General features: G+C 37.2%; 1 protein-coding gene across 1 annotated transcript; it reads left to right on the top strand.

Annotated features, from left to right (window-relative positions):
- The first annotated feature begins 1,204 nt into the window (after window positions 1–1,204).
- On the top strand, window positions 1,205–8,417 carry FGB (fibrinogen beta chain). The gene is made up of 9 exons (XM_060298801.1): window positions 1,205–1,309; window positions 1,540–1,569; window positions 3,947–4,138; window positions 4,618–4,801; window positions 5,744–5,971; window positions 6,505–6,618; window positions 6,956–7,081; window positions 7,293–7,578; window positions 8,186–8,417. The coding sequence occupies exons 1-9, from the start codon at window positions 1,205–1,207 to the stop codon at window positions 8,415–8,417; spliced, it is 1,497 nt and encodes a 498-aa protein (XP_060154784.1).
- Window positions 8,418–17,914: the final 9,497 nt, after the last annotated feature.

Raw genomic sequence — 17,914 nt, 5'->3', positions numbered from 1 at the left:
GGATTTGGGAATGCAACTTATGTTACCCAGAGAAGAAAGAAATTTAGTGTGTTTGATACCATTATCAAGAGACTGCTTCAAAGCATTGTTTAAAACATATTCTCCTGATCCAAACCTGGATAACCTGCTATCTTTTTAAGAAAATCACTTAAAAAATTTAACAACAGATGTTTCACTTTGCATACCAAAAAAACCCAGGAAAATGCTGTAAAGAGCACACTTGCTGGGATTTTTGTTTTGGCTTTGGTTTTGCTTTTGATTCTTGTAAGAGTTGTTAATCCTGATTGCAAAAAACAATGAAAAGACAACAAAGATGCATTTGTTAGCTTATAGGAAATTATGAAAGGAAATGGTATCTGAGCTTCTATTTGAAATAGATATATGAAGGCTTCACTAATGTTAAAATAACATTGTTTTTATAAATATTAATAATATAAAATATAATATAAAAATAAAATGTTAAATATGTATCCAATCACCATAATAATGATTTTGATTTAGGAATCTGTAATCTACTAATTATTTTAATAATGTTTAGAATTATTTAAACATTTTAACATATTAGTAAAGAACAAAATATGGAAAGTGGTCAGAGCAAAAAAAGACTACATTTTCTTTTTCATGTTAGTCTATCATAGCATAAGGCATGAATATTATCGATAATTTTGTTATTCTGATTAATGTCTGAAAGATAAAATGAACACATGGTAATATTATTCTTGAGTTTAATGGCCTTTTTAAAACCTGAATTGCAGGATTACCCCAAAACAACACTTATGGTAAACCTCTAGTGAGTTCACAATGTTAGTGGGTGCCTTGTAAGTAGGTTGAATTTTTTTGTGCTTGGATTAAAAATATTTTTTTCCTCAGACATTCTTTGGGAGCCTGTGTAGCATCCACATTAATTTACAGGAAATGTGATACACAGCTCTTTTAGGAATGTCCCAATTTCCCATCATATTGTCCGATTAAATGAATTAAGGAACTTCGGTGTTACTAAACTCGGCCAACAGGGAACAGTTGTATGACAAGTAAATAAATCTTGCTGGGAACATGTTGCTTAAGGGATAAAATGGTTCAGCCAACAAGTGAACCAAAAAATTAAACGTTAACTAAGGAAGGTAATCACTTGGAAAGGCATAGCTAACAGAGGATTCAGGTATATATAGGATTGAAAATCTCTCAGTTAAGTCTATAGCAAAGGATGGTTTCTTGGAACTTCCAAAAATTTAAAACCATGAAACATCTACTACTGCTACTATTGTGTGTTTTTATAATTAAGGGCCAAGCTATTGATGACTACGATGAGGTGACTTTTAAATATTATTGTATTCTTACTAATATTATTAATATAAAATATAACCAAAACATAATCATATGTGAATATTTATTATAATGAAATTAACATTGATTTTAATTATGAAATTGAATTGTTAATCTCTAAGGCCTATTCTATTTAAAGAATGTTGCATAGTATTTCTTATATAAAAACAAAATAATAATTTCTCATTTTCTGGTTTATCACCTTTATTTTCCCAGGAAGAAGATGTCAGAGCTAATTTAAGATGTGTTTTTCAGATTGTTGCTATCCTGAGTACTATCATTTCCATTGCGTTCTAGCAATATGTTATTACAATTTGAGAACAAATATCTGAAAATTTCCCAGACTATAAAATAATAGAAGAGCAGCATTTTAAAAGAAAAAAGCTGTAGTAGCTAGATGGCTCTTTGGTGAAGGAGGGTAATATAAAGCTCCTGAAATTACAGGCTATTTATGAATGAAAATTGTAAACTAAATCTAAAAGCAGAATAGAGCAAGTATGGTAATAGAAGATTAAAAATTGTTTTTTTAAATGAGAAATTTATTTATTGTTATTATGAGTGGTTATCAAATATATCACTCCATTTAATTTATTCATTTGTAGAACAGTTTTTCCTCAAGAACTATCTTTGCTGATTTACTCCTACTGGTTTGAAGATGTCAAAAATACAAAAATACATTTAGAGAAATGAATATTTAAAGAATTAAAATTTTATTATCATATAACTCCGGATCAAATTTCTTGTGTATAGCATAGTATCACCATACTAGAAATAAAAGTACACAGTAATACATAAATGAAGTGATTCATTTTGGATCACTTGTTGAATTTGAAGGGAACCTAAGTGTTTTAATTATCAAACTATACATATAAAAAGATAGTTATTTGGTTAATTGAATTAGGTAAGAAAAATGTAAAGAATGTGTAAGAGTAAACTTTTACAAAGTACTTGGCTAAGCACTTTTACACTCCTGCTCACCAACTAATCTACACAGAGACAGTTTACTAGTTTAGCCTTCCAATTGGATTTTCTAGTTTTAGTTATTTCAATAAGTGGTCTTCATAAACTTCATATAATTTCTTTTAAGATGTTTAACCTTTTTCATTTACTTTTCTCTAGTAAAGCTAGATCACCAACACTACCTCTTTAATTATATTCTAAAATAAAAAGGAAATATTTTTCTTCTGTTATAATTTGATCTGTAGTAAACAGATGAATCACATTTCACAAAATTCCTGTCTGGCTGGGACCATGTCTTTGACACAAAATATGTATATTTCCTACAAATCTTCATACATTATTATTTTTCTTGCAGTCACACATAACATACACTATAGTTTAATTTCAGCAGTTAAGCAGGGGAATCTTGATCCAACTTGCCTGGGTTTAAAGCCTAGCGTTCTATCACTAAATGTTAAATATTATTCTAACTTACTGAATAAATGACAGTGAAATTCCAAACAGTCATTTGATGACTTCTAGGCCCACAAAATAGCTAGAGAGCTTAGTCTCTGCAGCAAGTCTAGTCATTTGTTAATTTGTAATTAAGTGCCAAAAGGTGAAAGTACTGACAAAGGTCATATGATGATAATATAGTTAATCTAAGCCAGCACTTTTGTATTGCATTGCATATTTTCCACTTCACTATCTTTTAATGTAATATTTTTTCAATTAGCAAATAATTTTAATTGCAATGCACATACCTTGAGAATTATTTTAAATATGAGAAAATCATGGTATTTGATAAAGGAAATCAAGTAGAAAATTTCATGAGAATGATTTAACAATTTTGTTGATAGAAGTTAAGGTTGAAGTTAGTAGTGGAAAAGCCACTTACACTGTAGTATCTGTTATGTGTGTTTGCAATAAAAATAATAATAATAACTCAATATGTGCCAGGTATTCTTCTAAGGGTGTCATATGCAATAAGTCATTTAATCCTAACAATCATCTTATACGGCAGATACTTTTATCATCCCTATTTTACAGATGAAGTAACTTGCCGAAGATCTTTATAGCTAGTAAGTGGTGGGGGTCAAGACTTGAAACCAAGCAGTCTGGCTCCAGAATGCCTTATTCCTCTTCAAACGTGTTAGAGCCAATGGTTGTCTTATTACAAATAAATCCTAAGTAAATTTCGCTTTTAATAAATCTGTATTACCTCTTAAATATTATTATATAGGAGTTAGCCAAATTAATCATCAATTCATAAAAATTGAAAGTAAAAAAATAATTAACAATAATTACAGGAATTTAGTAATCCAGTGCCTTGAGAACATTTATTCCTCCTGACGGTATAGATTTCTTACTATTTTGTGTCTTCCAACTTATAGGTTTCAGGAATCTGAGGTCATTACCTTTCATTATCTAATGCAACATTTTTTAAAGTCTCTTTTTAAAAACTACCCCAGGCACAATAGCTTTTTGCACTGTTTTTCTTTCTACTGTTACTGAAGAGACCTAAGGAACCTATTGATTTACGAACAACAACTAGCTAGTTGATGGATCTTAAGCAAATCCTCAGTCATTTGATAACCTAAGTTATAGAATGAGGGTGTTGGAATAGCTGCATCTAAAATCTCCTATAACACTCTACATTTTATTTCTGCCTGGTTCCCTGAAGTTTCATTTGGATGCCCGTGGTCATCGACCCTATGACAAGAAGAGGGAAGAGCCTCCCAGCCTGAGACCCGTCCCCCCTCCCATCAGCGGAGATGGCTATAAGGCTCGTCCAGCCAAAACAGCTAACCGCCAGAAGAAAGTGGAGAGAAAACCCCCTGATGCTGACGGCTGCCTGCACGCTGACCCAGACCTGGTGGGTGGGCCTGCCATGCGAAGAAGGCCTGTATTCATCATGACTTCCTGATGTTGTGTTGACCCACATTACCATCATTTTTATTTTGTTTGTTTCTTTTGGATGTAAATACAAAACATAAACTTATTGGGCCCTGAGCTAAGGGTGCCTTTCTAATTTTCTTTGGTCTGGGCCCAAGATTACAAATTAGGACACATGAAACATCATGAAACATCATCTCCTTTGTACTTTGCCCACTTTGTCTGTTCAGATGGTAACATTTTCATAGCCTAATTACCTTTGTTCTGTGGTAAAGATTATTTTTAATCTTCAGAGGAATATAATGATGAACCTAGAATTTCTGGTCTCACATAAAGAAAATCAAATTGCAAGTTTTTATATTGGTGAATGCTATCATTGAATTTTCACTATGTGCTATTTTCACAAATATCCATAACCCCAATCCTTCATCTAATGTTGGCTATTTTCTTTGTTTGCAGGGCGTGTTGTGTCCTACAGGATGTCAGTTGCAAGATACTTTGGTAAAAGAGGAAAGACTAACCAGAAAGAATGTAGAAGAGTTAATGACTAATATAGAGTCTGTTTCCCAGACCACTTCTTCCACCTTTCAGTATATAACTCTGCTAAGAAACATTTGGAAAGAGAGGCAGAAGCAAGTAAAAGGTAGATGTCCTTGTGTTTCCTGTTTGATTCTGTTATAAAATTGAAACTGTCAGAGTGCCATGGGAATGCACAATTCTGAGAAGATCCATGTTTCTAGATGAGTCCGAGTAGTTCAGTATGAGCCTGATTACCCCAAGGTCCTCACTTAGGCATCTTCACCTGTAACTTGTCTGACAAGCACTATGCAGCTCTTATTCCCAGTCTGGCATCAGCAAGGATGATTCTCTATGAAAATTTTCACTGTGAGTCCTTATTTTTAGTCTATAAAAAAAACTTGTGACTCCGAAGACAGTATATTCACAGAGTAAAAATTTAGCATTTATAGATTTAACATTTGAGGTTTTGAATATAACTGTGTCCAGGATATACTCAATTGAATTGAAGATAATGATCTTACCCTTTGAATCCTGAGATGTGAACTTTGAGTGCTATTGTCTTGGTGGTTAGGAATCAGCTAGTGAGCCAGCATGGCATAGGTGTTTCAGGGAGTAGCAAACCCAAGTTTGGACATTTTTCAAAGGAATCATGGCATTTCTCTTGTGTATTTCAAGTCTCTGCTGTACTTAAGTAAGATGAATAAATAAATCAAGTGTATCTACTCCATAAGATGTTGAACTTCTGAGATGGAAAGCCTAAGTCCTGCTTTCTCCTCTTTTCCTCACCAAAGTAATAAACAACTTATTGTATTTATTATTAGCCATAATTTTTAGCTTAATCTAAGGTAAATTACTATTATAGTAGCTAGACTATATGTTAATTTGTGTATGCCATGGGGAAAATAATTTCCCCTAAGTACAACTACCTATCATGACTGCCCGATGTTCATTCGGGGTCTATAAGTTCATTCTCAGAAAATCAGAATCACAATTGTGTGGTTGAATACATTTAGTTTTTTTATCGAGAGAAAATGCTAACCATTCCTACATAATTTCATTTTTCCAGATAATGAAAATGTAATAAATGAGTACTCCTCACAGCTGGAAAAGCACCAGTTATATATAGATGAGACTGTGAACAGTAATATTCCAACTAAACTTCGTGTGCTCCGTTCAATTCTGGAAAATCTGAGAAGCAAAATACAAAAATTAGAATCGGATGTCTCAACTCAGATGGAATACTGCCGCAGCCCGTGTACTGTCACTTGCAATATTCCTGTGGTGTCTGGCAGAGGTAGCTAGTTAAGACACATATTTCTAGTAGGTTCCAGAAGAACTCACACTCTCTAAAAATAAGAGAACTAAAAGAAGTCCAGTGGATTTCCCAACAGATCCTAATGACATCTTAGCACATCATGAAGATATCCCTAGCATGCCTAATACATTTGCCAGTTTTTGATGAGTAGGAAGCAGTGTAATTATGGTGGTAGCTCCATGGGTGTAATGTACATGCTTTCTTGAAAAGATGCTGGAATCATGGATACATACATGTAAAGATTTCTCCATCACGTGAGTTCTGGAAGTTTATGGATATCACAGGACACAAAAGGTAGAGAAGAGCTTTTTCACCCCCTTGGCAGATAGAATTCCTTGAAACTGAGTTTGATTTTTAGTAAAAGGAAGATTCAGTTTCTACAACATATTCTCAAATGTCTAAAATAAAATGTTCCTTAGTATCTATGTAATCAGTTATCTTACAAAATTAGTGACTAAAGACAAGGTAATGATGTTGTAATTCCTAAATATAATGTTATCTTATGGTTGCAGAATGTGAGGAAATTATCAGGAATGGAGGTGAAACATCTGAAATGTATCTCATTCAGCCTGACAGTTCTACCAAACCATATAGAGTATACTGTGATATGAAAACAGAAAGAGGAGGTAAGCGTTTGATAGCTTTTGACCTATTATGCTGAAATTATTTTAATGCCAGGAAATAAAACCTAGCTTTAATGTAGCTAACAATGAGCCATTTGATTTGGAATTCAATCTGATGTTTTAGAATATCTCTGATTCACAATTTGGGGTAAGATAAGGCACTTGCAGTTTCCAAAGATTTTGCGAGTTTTCCTCTCACATCTATTTCCTTATTATATCTATTTTGGAGCACTAAATATCAATGGGCATGAATTAAATGGGCAAGGAATTCAGACATTGCCCTCAAAGTGACATTATTTGTTAGTGGTAATGTGTGTTATTTTGTTTCTTTCAACCAAAGGATGGACAGTAATTCAGAACCGTCAAGATGGTAGTGTTGACTTTGGCAGGAAATGGGATCCATATAAGGAAGGATTTGGAAATATTGCAACCAATGCAGATGGGAAAAAATACTGTGGTGTACCAGGTAAAAGCTAGGAGTACAAAATAAAATCATTCTTTTTTAGATTATTTTTCTCCATTTAAAAAACATAGTGTTGGTAGTCTGTTTTTAGGAGTTTTAGGAGGTTAAGAAGAATTTACAAAAAGAGTATAAAAGCTAATGATGAGGGGGAAAAGCCAGTTTTTTTTTTTAAAGGTTTTATTTTTGGTGAGATTTTATTTTATTTTTCCTTTAGGTGAGTATTGGCTTGGAAATGACAAAATTAGTCAGCTTACCAGGTTGGGACCCACAAAGCTTTTTATTGAAATGGAGGACTGGAAAGGAGATAAGGTGACAGCACTCTATGAAGGAGTCACTGTACAGAATGAGGCCAACAAATATCAACTCTCAGTGAGCAACTACAAGGGCACAGCTGGCAATGCCCTCATAGAAGGAGCTTCTCAGCTGGTGGGAGAAAACCGGACTATGACCATCCACAACAGCATGTTCTTCAGCACATACGACAGAGACAACGATGGCTGGTACGTGCTGGTTCTTCCCTCCTGCTTTTAGCACTGCTGCTAACATAGCTGCTTGGAGTCATTAATGATCACTAATGTGATTAGTGACTCTCATTTCTTGGGTACTTCCTGTGTGCCAGCCACTGTGCTAAGCTCTTTCTGGGTCACTCTAAAGCACTCCAGCTATAACGTTGCCATTACTATCCTCATTTTACAAATGAAAATTAGAGAGATTAAGTAATTTACACAAAATCACATAACCATAAAAGATACAACTGGAATTTGAGCACAGTTACAAAGTAGTGCGTACTTAGACAGATTTCCCTGTCTCTAAATTGGACTGTGTATATCAAAACCTCCATTTTGTTTTCCAGGGATCTGTAACACTAAGGGATCTGAAAGCTATCATTTCAGGATAAAGTAACAAATATAGAGTAATTTGCCACATAGGCCCAGTTCTCTCCCTTTCTTCCTATAGGGCAGAGAAGACCTTTGCTGTGTAATTGTGACTTTACATATAGAACCAGAGGGAAGGAATATTGCACCCAGCACTTCTCTGTGCGTACTTTGCAAAGAATTAACTTGAGGGCACTGCAGTTCTAATAACCCCAAACAAATTTCCTTTCAGGAAAACTACAGATCCCAGAAAGCAGTGTTCTAAAGAGGATGGTGGTGGATGGTGGTATAATAGATGTCATGCGGCCAATCCAAATGGCAGATACTACTGGGGTGGCCCTTATACCTGGGACATGGCAAAGCACGGCACAGACGATGGAGTGGTGTGGATGAACTGGCAGGGGTCCTGGTACTCAATGAAGAAGATGTCCATGAAGATCAGGCCCTACTTCCCAGAGCACTAGTCCTCCACACATAGATTATTATTCTTCCCCATGTGACAACATTTTTATATATCATGTCATCAGAATTTTTTTTCATACCTTATATCCCTCTAAAGCTATCAAAATGTAGTAAGTGTGACTTTTTGGAAACAGTATTTAGGCAAATGACATTTAAAACAGCACATGATTTTCTTTCATATTCATCATTTCTATTGCATACCAAGATGTAACTAAAAGGATGACTGTGGATAGTCAGTGTTCATAATTTCAGTGGATTGTGAAAAGTTTCAAATTAGGAAGAGAAATGTTCTATCCTTGTGGGAAAACTGTGAGGTGAGCTAAAAACCTGTGTTTAAAAGTCCACTTTTAAACCTCTCTTTATTTATGTAAGATCTGTCACAGAAAACTCAAAAAGATTTATTCATTAAACTGGTTTCTGTTACAATAAATTAATGTTTTCTTATTTTGTACTCCACACGGCCACTGAATTAGGCTTTGAACTTGTGAGAAAAGAGAAGCATTCACAACCTCAAGTAGCTAATGAAGCGGTAGTGAACCCCTGAAGTTTCAGCATCTCCCTCTGCACCATGAAAATCCACTGCTCTGCAGGGAACTAGACTTGCGGATCAGAGATCCCAAGAGGACAGTCACAGTCAAGTCTTCACCATTTGTTTTTTGAGGGAAACAGCAAGGGAGGAAGCAGCATTTGCCTGTTGCCTCTGGAAATTCGGCCTATTGGCCTCAACTGGGTTTTTGTTTTTCACATGGTCACACCAGAACTGAAGTAGAAGTGAATTTCTCTTCTTTCTACTTCTCCTCAGCAAATGAGTATATCAACTCAACTTTCTTTTACTCTGTATTCTCCATCTGCCCTGTGCAACCCTCTGACCCTTAGTCCTCCTTCCCTCTTGTAGCATCATTGCCACTGATTTTCATGGAAACATTGTCCTGATGCTCATCTTCTTAACCTTTGCATCTAAGCAAAGGTTATTCATTTCTATCATGGAAATACCATCACTCCCTTAATTCCTCATCATAGCCAACTTCAACTTTTACCTGGTTTCCCTGACGTAGGTTCTGTCCCACCTATATTCAATTTGTCTGTTACTCTGCCATCACATATACCATCCTAAAAACAGAAAATTCTGACCAATTTACTTTCCTGCTTAATGTTAGCTCGTTGTTATCTAAGTGTTAAAATCCAGATTTATTAGCTGGGAGTGAAAATGGCTTGTTACTTGGTCCCAGCACTGTCTCCTGCCCCTGTCCCCCTTCACTATACATCTGCACTTTTGTCACAGTGAATTTTTCACCATTCCCGGAAAGGTCAGGCCCTTTTATATTGTGCTCCCATTGTAAACAACATCTTTCCTCCAACACCATCTGACAAAATTGCTGTCCATTTCAAGCTTTGCTTTAAATGCAATTTGTCTGTTCTACACATCTTTCTCCTTCTTTGATAATGAGCTCTTACTCATCTTTGATTCCAGAATCATCTGCTTGTCAGAAAGTCAGATTTTCATAAATTTATAAATATTCTATGACTAAACCCAATGATTATCAAGATCTTGGATAGCCCTTTTTTAGGTAGAACCCATTTTCCAATAAAGGCACACATAGAAACTCAATATGCAAGATACTGGAAATTAGAAATTTTGCAGCAAGCCTGAGTGTATCAAAAGCCCACGAAATAAAGGATGGGGAGGTGGCAGGGGCCCAATCTAAGGGCAATATCCCTCAGATCTTTGCTCAACCCCCTTATGTACTCAGAGAGGACTAAGAGAATCCTAGAGTTTAAAGTAAAACCACAGATTAAAACCCACTAAAGTAGATAATCCGATGGTCAATTTCTTAGTTAATGTACAAGTAGCAGAAACACAGAGACCACACCTGGGTAATATGTAATATCTATCTAGAAGGAAGTAAGCCTTCTTAAGGTATCAGTTGGTAAGAAATGTTACCTATCTGATTTTGCCCATTCAAGCTTCACAATTTCAAATACAATCAAAAGGTAGTGTCCCCTAGTTAGAATATATAAAACAGTATCTAAAAAGGTTAACTCATGACTTTTATGAAGATAATAAAAAGATGAGTTGAAAATTAATAATCCCACACTATGGCATGAGAACTATAATATATTTATTATACAATTAAGACTGAAAGTATGGAACAAACTATAAAGGATATATGCACTTGGGATGTAAACTTCCCATTCCTCTGCATTTAGGAACCAAGGAAAACAAGTAACCAATGTTAACTGAAGCCTTGTTTTTTAAGGTGAAAACACATGTGGCAAAAACGTAGATTATCTAGCATACCACGAGCCACAGTAGTTGAACTGACATTTCTGTTCAACCATTACACACAGCAATCATCTAAACCTGCAGAGCTTATTTAGAAAAGAGAGTTCCTGGAGTCAACCCAGGTTTATTACATCGGAGCCTCTACATGGGAAGATCCTAAGAATATATATTTTTAATAAATGTCCCCAAGAGATTCTGATCACCAGCTGGATTTCGGAACGAGTGATTCAGGCTACATTTGCATTCACCTGAGACTCCCATCTTTCTTATCTAACACTCTTCCCACTCAAGCGGTGACTGTGAGGCAATATTTAGAGCAAGAGGTCATCTTTGAAATTACTGTAACTTCATACCGTGACCACTAACTATCTTTAAGGCTCAACTTGGATTTAGCAGCTAGAACCACTATTTCTTTTCTGGTATCGGTCAGTCTCAGCTGATTCTTTAGTTGCACTTTTAGTTTTTCTGAGGTGTAGAAACAAATGAAAGATGCTACCTACCATTTGTACATAGAGCTGAAGCTGTGATCTGAACACCATGCATTCCCCCACTGTGCCATGTGATCTGATGCTCCCTGCTTGATGCTCCCACTGTCACTCAGCTCTGCACCAAGTCACAATGTGTTGGTGCATAATTATGCCTAAACCTAGCAAATGGAATAAGTTCTGTTTATTTTAACATTAATTGTGGTTTTAAATAACGAAAGTAGTACATATTATGTGTAGACGTTTTGGGAAATATAGAGAAATGTAGAACAATTTATAATTTCAGCACTAAGAGGGAAGCAGCTAATATCTCGGTAGATGTTTTTCTTTTTATCCTGTGTGCATTTTAGAACTTGAATATTTCACATTGTGGCACAGAAAATTTTCCATGTTACTTAATATTCTTCTATAGTGTTATTTTCTATATGATTTTTAATGACCATATAATATTCCATTGTGTGCCATATACTCCTTTTTTTTTTTTTTTTTTGCGTGGGGGCGGTTCGCGGGCCTCTCACTGTTGTGGCCTCTCCCATTGCGAAGCACAGGTTCCGGACGCACAGGCTCAGCGGCCATGGCTCACAGGCCTAGCCGCTCCGCGGCATGTGGGATCTTCCTGGACCGGGGCACGAACCCGTATCCCCTGCATCGGCAGGTGGACTCTCAACCACTGCACCACCAGGGAAGCCCATACTCTTTTTTAAGCAAGTGTCTCTCATTAGACATTTAGATTTTCTGACCTAGTCCTAATAAAGACAATACTGCAATTAGCATCCTTATGCATAACTTTTTTGCATATATACATAATCTGTATTATCTATAATATAGGTTTTTATCTATTTCTTTCTAGAATAAATTCCTAGAAGCAGAATTTCTAGAGGAAATAAAGGATTCTGGCATTCTAAAAGTTTTTAAAATAAATATATTACCAAATAACTCTCCATAAAGATTGCATTGATTTACATGTAACACACAGAATTAGAGGTGTTTGTATTTTTATTTTTCTTCTCCTTCATGAATGCTGAAAGTTATGATTAAAATATTGACAATTGCTTTAATTTTCATATCTTTAATTACTGGTGCAACTAAGGGATTTTAAAATGTTTAATGATCATTTGTGTATCTTGTTTTGAGAGTTTCCTTTCAGGTCCTAGCCCCAATTTTCTATTAGGAGAATCATCTTTTATATGAATTTTTAACCATTCATTATATATGTAGGATAGCAATCAGGAGCATGATATTACTCACTATTTACTCAACTATTTTATTTCCTAGGTGATTACACTGGGAGAGTCATATGCTTATGCAAATAGTCTTAACTGGTATGAATATTAACCATTGTACCCCTTTCTCTCCTCCCAACCAAGATGTGACCAACAGGTGATATGTTTTTTGGTTTTGTCTTTTGACTGAATTATATTTATTTCCCCAACAACTTTTTACTTGAAAAGTTTCAGTCTTACAAAGAAATTGTAAGAATAGTTTAATGAATACCTCTATGCATTTCACCTAGATTCACCAACTGTTTGTTACATTTGCTTTATCTCTCAAAAGGAGATACTTTTAATGCAGTTTTGCAACAGCCTATGTAGGCATATGACCCTGAGGTCATAGATCTATTGCAGATAGAGCCAAAGGTGGATTTAGCAAATATTTTCCAGAGTGCTCTGTTGCAATCAACAGAGCCACCTTCAGCAATGAGCTGATGAAGAGGCAGACCACTGTTTAATAGCTAAGCATTTCTCAGCTCAATCCTGGCAGGTTACCTTAAATTTCCTTGCCTCTGTGGTTTCGAAGTGTTGCTTTTACAAGTGGAAATGGAAGACAAAATGTCTAACTCTCATATGAGAATATGAATCTCTTCCCTGGGTGCAAATTCCTCACCATACTACTTACTCCCTTCTATGATGTTTAAGGCCCTGGCACCCCCAGCCTCAATTAATTATAGATTTTTCTTCATAAATGAGATTTATAAAGTATCTGAGAGTCAATTATAAAGAAGATATAGGTGAATTAATAAATGCATAAATAAATAAATATGATAGCTCCAGAATGCTTTCTATGTAAATTTCATTAGCTACAAGCAATTTGTATAATATTCACCAAAATCTAAATGTTGCTACTTCTCAAGTTGTTTCAGCAAAAATGGTATTACTTTGTTCAAGTATAACAAATACTTAGCTTATGATTTTTGCATCCTGCATGTACTTATATTAATATGGTATCATTTTCTTTCAGGCTTTTCTAGACATGATTTGAGATAAATAATGAACTTGGATGGATGGGTCTTGTTTTGATTCACCAGCTGCACCCCTAGTGTTGGCTAACTTGGAAATGTATTTTGTTGTTTATAAGGGGAACACATGACAGTATAATTAGATCAGTAATACTACTAGAAAAGTAATTAAAATTAAATGCTATTTGCAATACGCTCATGTTTATCTATAAACTACAGTATCATTATCCTAGAACTTAGAATAAATTATATGGGCAACTGAAGTGGTTAGAGCCTGTAAGAACACTGTTGTGAGCTTCATCCCCAGACGTGTTTCTTATCATCACATTATTTAACCTCCCTAAGCTACTATTTTCTCATCAAAAAATCAATTTATAGCATGTCCTCACCTTCATTAAAGGAACTCTAGTAATTATCAATTAAAAATATTCTTATAATATTTTCTGGAAATGTAATACTTTATTCTAAAAGGTTTCCAGACACTAAAAATAAATATGTAAATAGAATACATGAATCAAAATGTAAATAATTTCTTTTAATAAAAATGAAATATGACATCAATAGATACAGAAGGGATTTATGCATTCAGTAGGAGCTTGAAATGGAAGACCTTTAAAGTTCCTTTTAACCCTTAAATTTCTTAATTCACAAATATTTTATTGGGTCATTACTTTGTGCCATACCTTGAGTGAAGTAGTAGGGAAAACAATACAGTCTCTGCACTTAAGGAAAGAGTAATCAAGAGGTTTCTCATGCACCACTGCATGCTAAAGAGAGCATCAAGGTGGCTACAGGCTAACAGATGAAGATGGATCTATCTGGGTATAAAATTAAGATACAGCTGAATATTTTTTACGTTTCTTACTCAGGAACAAACTCCCTAATTCAGCATTTTCCTCTGTAGCAGACATATTTAAAAACCATGTACTTTCCTGGCAAAACTTTCAGGTTCATATCTATTTTATTAATTTATTGATTCATTCATTCAACTAGGGGTTATTTTGAAATGGGTAATCTAAACAGAACTTGCAGATTAAGAGGGGGTTTGGGTGGGTGGGCGGTGGGAGGAGGAGTAACACCACGAGTAAGTAGCAGAAGTTAAGGAAAGAGGAAACAAAATAATTTAAAAAGTCAATGTAAAATAAAACTGCTTTTAAAAAATTCATCAACTGTAATAAAATCTTCTACATTGAGTGATAGAGAAAGTTTGGAAATAAAGGAACAACATGCAAAAAATTAAAGAAAGAGGAAACAATAATAAAATTTTAAAAATTAACTTAAAATTGTTTTAAAATGTATTTATTATTTTAGGAAAGCTTTTTGAATAAAGTGATAATGTTAAAAATAAAATGGCTTGTAAAGATATCTAGGTAAATGCAATAAAAAACAAACTAAGAGTAATGGTAATACTAATATTTAACAAGGGGAAATTCAATTCTAAAAGGATGAAACAAGTAAAAAAGGCACATTATATAATGACTAAAAAGTATAATCCATGGAGAAGATATAATAGTCATAAACTTTCACGCACTAGATAATAAAAAAGCCAATCACACAAAACAAAATTTCTAGAACAGGAAAAGAAAACACACATACACAAAACACTGAGTGAGACCTTACTATATCCACACGGAACACACATAAAAGCATGTATGTGGCGCAGTGGTTGAGAATCTGCCTGCCAATGCAGGGGACATGGGTTCGAACCCTGGTCTGGGAAGATCCCACATGCCGTGGAGCAACTAGGCCCGTGAGCCACAACTACTGAGCCTGCGTGTCTGGAGTCTGTGCTCTGCAACAACAGAGGCTGCAACAGTGAGATGCCTGCACACCGCGATGAAGAGTGGCCCCCGCTCGCCACAACTAGAGAAAGCCCTCGCACAGAAACAAAGACCCAACACATCCATAAATAAATAAATAATTTTTTAAAAAAGTATGTGTATATAAATATATGTTCATGCATACATGCACGTATTTTAAAATATGATACATCAATTATATAAAATAAAAAAGGTACAGAATATTTAAATATTATCAACAAACTTGGTAACATAAAATTTTGTAATCTATAAATGTAAAAATATAATTCTCTTTGCCTATGAAACAATCACAAAAATTCATCATGTACTTGTCCACAAAGAATATCTTAATTCTAGAGGAGAAGGCGGAAGATGGCGGAAGAGTAAGACGCGGAGATCACCTTCCTCCCCACAGATACACCAGAAATACATCTACACGTGGAACAACTCCTACAGAACACCTACTGAAGGCTGGCAGAAGACCTCAGACCTCCCAAAAGGCAAGAAACTCCCCACGTACCTGGGTAGGGCAAAAGAAAAAACAGAGACAAAAGAATAGGGACGGCACCTGCACCAGTGGGAGGGAGCTGTGAAGGAGGAAAAGTTTCCACACTCTAGGAAGCCCCTTCGCGGGCGGAGACTGCGGGAGGCGGAGGGGGGAGCTTCGAGGCTGCGGAGGAGAGCACAGCAACGGGTGCGGAGGGCAAAGCGGGGAGATTCCCGCACAGAGGATCGGTGCCGACCGGCACTCACCAGCCCGAGAGGCTTGTCTGCTCACCCGCCGGGGCGGGCGGGGCTGCGAGCTGAGGCCTGAGCGCAGGGAGAGGACTGGGGTTGGCGGCTTGAACATAGCCTGAAGGGGTTAGTGCACCACAGCTAGCCGGGAGGGAGTCCGGGGAAAAGCCTGCACCTGCAGAAGAGGCAGGAGACTTTTCCTTCCCTCTTTGTTTCCTGGGGCGTGAGGAGAGGGGTTTAAGAACGCTGCTTAAAGGAACTCCAGAGACGGGCGCGAGCCGCGGCTAAAAGCGCGAACCCCAGAGACGGGCGCGAGCCGCGGCTGAAAGCACGGACCCCAGAGACGGGCGCGAGCCGCGGCTGAAAGCGCGGAATCCAGAGACGGGCGCGAGCCGCGGCTGAAAGCGCGGAATCCAGAGACGGGCGCGAGCCGCGGCTGAAAGCGCGGAATCCAGAGACGGGCGCAAGCCGCGGCTAAAAGCGCGGACCCCAGAGGCGGGCGGGAGACGTTAAGGCTGCTGCTGCCGCCACCGAGGGGCCTGTGTGCGAGCACAGGTCACTCTCCACACCCCTCTTCCGCGGAGCCTGTGCAGCCCGCCACTGCCGGGTTCCCGGGATCCAGGGACAACTTCCCCGGGAGAGCGCACAGCGCGCCTCAGGCTGGTGCAAAGTCACGCCGGCCTTTGCCACCGCAGGCCCGCCCCGCACTCTGTGCCCCTCCGTCCCCGCCGGCCTGAGTGCGCCAGAGCCCCCAATCAGCGGCTCTTTTAACCCCATCCTGTCTGAGCAAAAAACAGACGCCCTCCAGCGATCTACACGCAGTGGCAGGGCCAAATCCAAAGCTTAGCCCTGGGAGCTGTGAGAACAAAGAAGAGAAAGGGAAATCTCTCCCAGCAGCCTCAGAAGCAGCGGATTAAAGCTCCACAATCAACTTGATGTACCCTGCATCTGTGGAATACCTGAATAGACAACCAATCATCCCAAATTAAGGAAGTGGACTTTAGGAGCAAGATCTATGATTTTTTCCCCTTTCCTCTTTTTGTGAATGTGTATGTGTATGCTTCTGTGTGAGATCTTGTCTGTATAGTCTTGCTTCCACCATTTGTCCTAGGGTTCTATCCGTCCATGTTTTTTTTTTAAATTTTTTTCTTAATAATTAATTTTAATAACCTTATTATACTTTACCTTCGTTCTTTCTTTCTTTCCGTCCTTCCTTCCCTCCTTTAGACAACGAATCATCCCAAATTGAGGAGGTGGTCTCTGACAGCAAGATTTAGGATTTTTCCCCATTTACCTCTTTTAGTGAGGGTGTATGTGTATGCTTCTGTGTAAGATTTTGTCGGTATAGCTTTGCTTCCAACATTTGTCCTAAGGTTCTTTCCGTCCCTCTTTTTTTTTTTTTCTAAATAAGAAGTTTTTAATTCAATAACTTTATTATACTTTATTTTATTTTTACTGTATCTTCTTTCTTTCTGTCTTTTTTCCTTCTTTCCCTCCTTCCTTCCTTCCTCCCTCCCTCCCTCCCTCCTTTCTTTCCTTCTTGCCTTCTTTCCTTCTTTGCTTCTTTCTTTCTTTCTTCCTTCCTTCCTACCCTCCTTTCCTTCTTTCTTTCCTCATACTTCTACTAATTCCCTCTACTTTTTCTCCCTTTTATCCTGAGCCTGTGGATGAAAAGCTTTTGGTGCTCCAGCCAGGAGGCAGGGCTCTGCCTCTGAGGTAGGACAGCCAACTTCAGGACACTGATCAACAAGAGACCTCCCAGCTCCACATAATATCAAACGGCGAAAATCTCCCAGAGACCTCCATCTTAACACCAGCACCCAGCTTCACTCAACGACCAGCAAGCCACAGTGCTGGAAAACCTATGCCAAACAACTAGCAAAACAGGAACACAACCCCACCCATTAGCAGAGAGGCTGCCTAAAATCATAATAAGGCCACAGACACCCCCAAACACACC

Source organism: Globicephala melas, chromosome 5 (assembly GCF_963455315.2).
Source record: "Globicephala melas chromosome 5, mGloMel1.2, whole genome shotgun sequence".
Lineage (NCBI taxonomy): Eukaryota > Metazoa > Chordata > Mammalia > Artiodactyla > Delphinidae > Globicephala > Globicephala melas.
Note: the sequence above shows the minus strand (reverse complement) of the source record. Positions and strands in the feature narration are given on the sequence as shown.

Bases quoted from the DNA above. Each gene is read 5' to 3' on its own strand.
- FGB (XM_060298801.1), top strand. From the start codon at position 1,205: ATGGTTTCTTGGAACTTCCAAAAATTTAAAACCATGAAACATCTACTA. The intron at 1,570-3,946 runs GTTTTTCAGATT...GGTTCCCTGAAG, and splicing joins TCAGAGCTAATTTAAGATGT to TTTCATTTGGATGCCCGTGG. The intron at 6,619-6,955 runs GTAAGCGTTTGA...TTTCAACCAAAG, and splicing joins TATGAAAACAGAAAGAGGAG to GATGGACAGTAATTCAGAAC.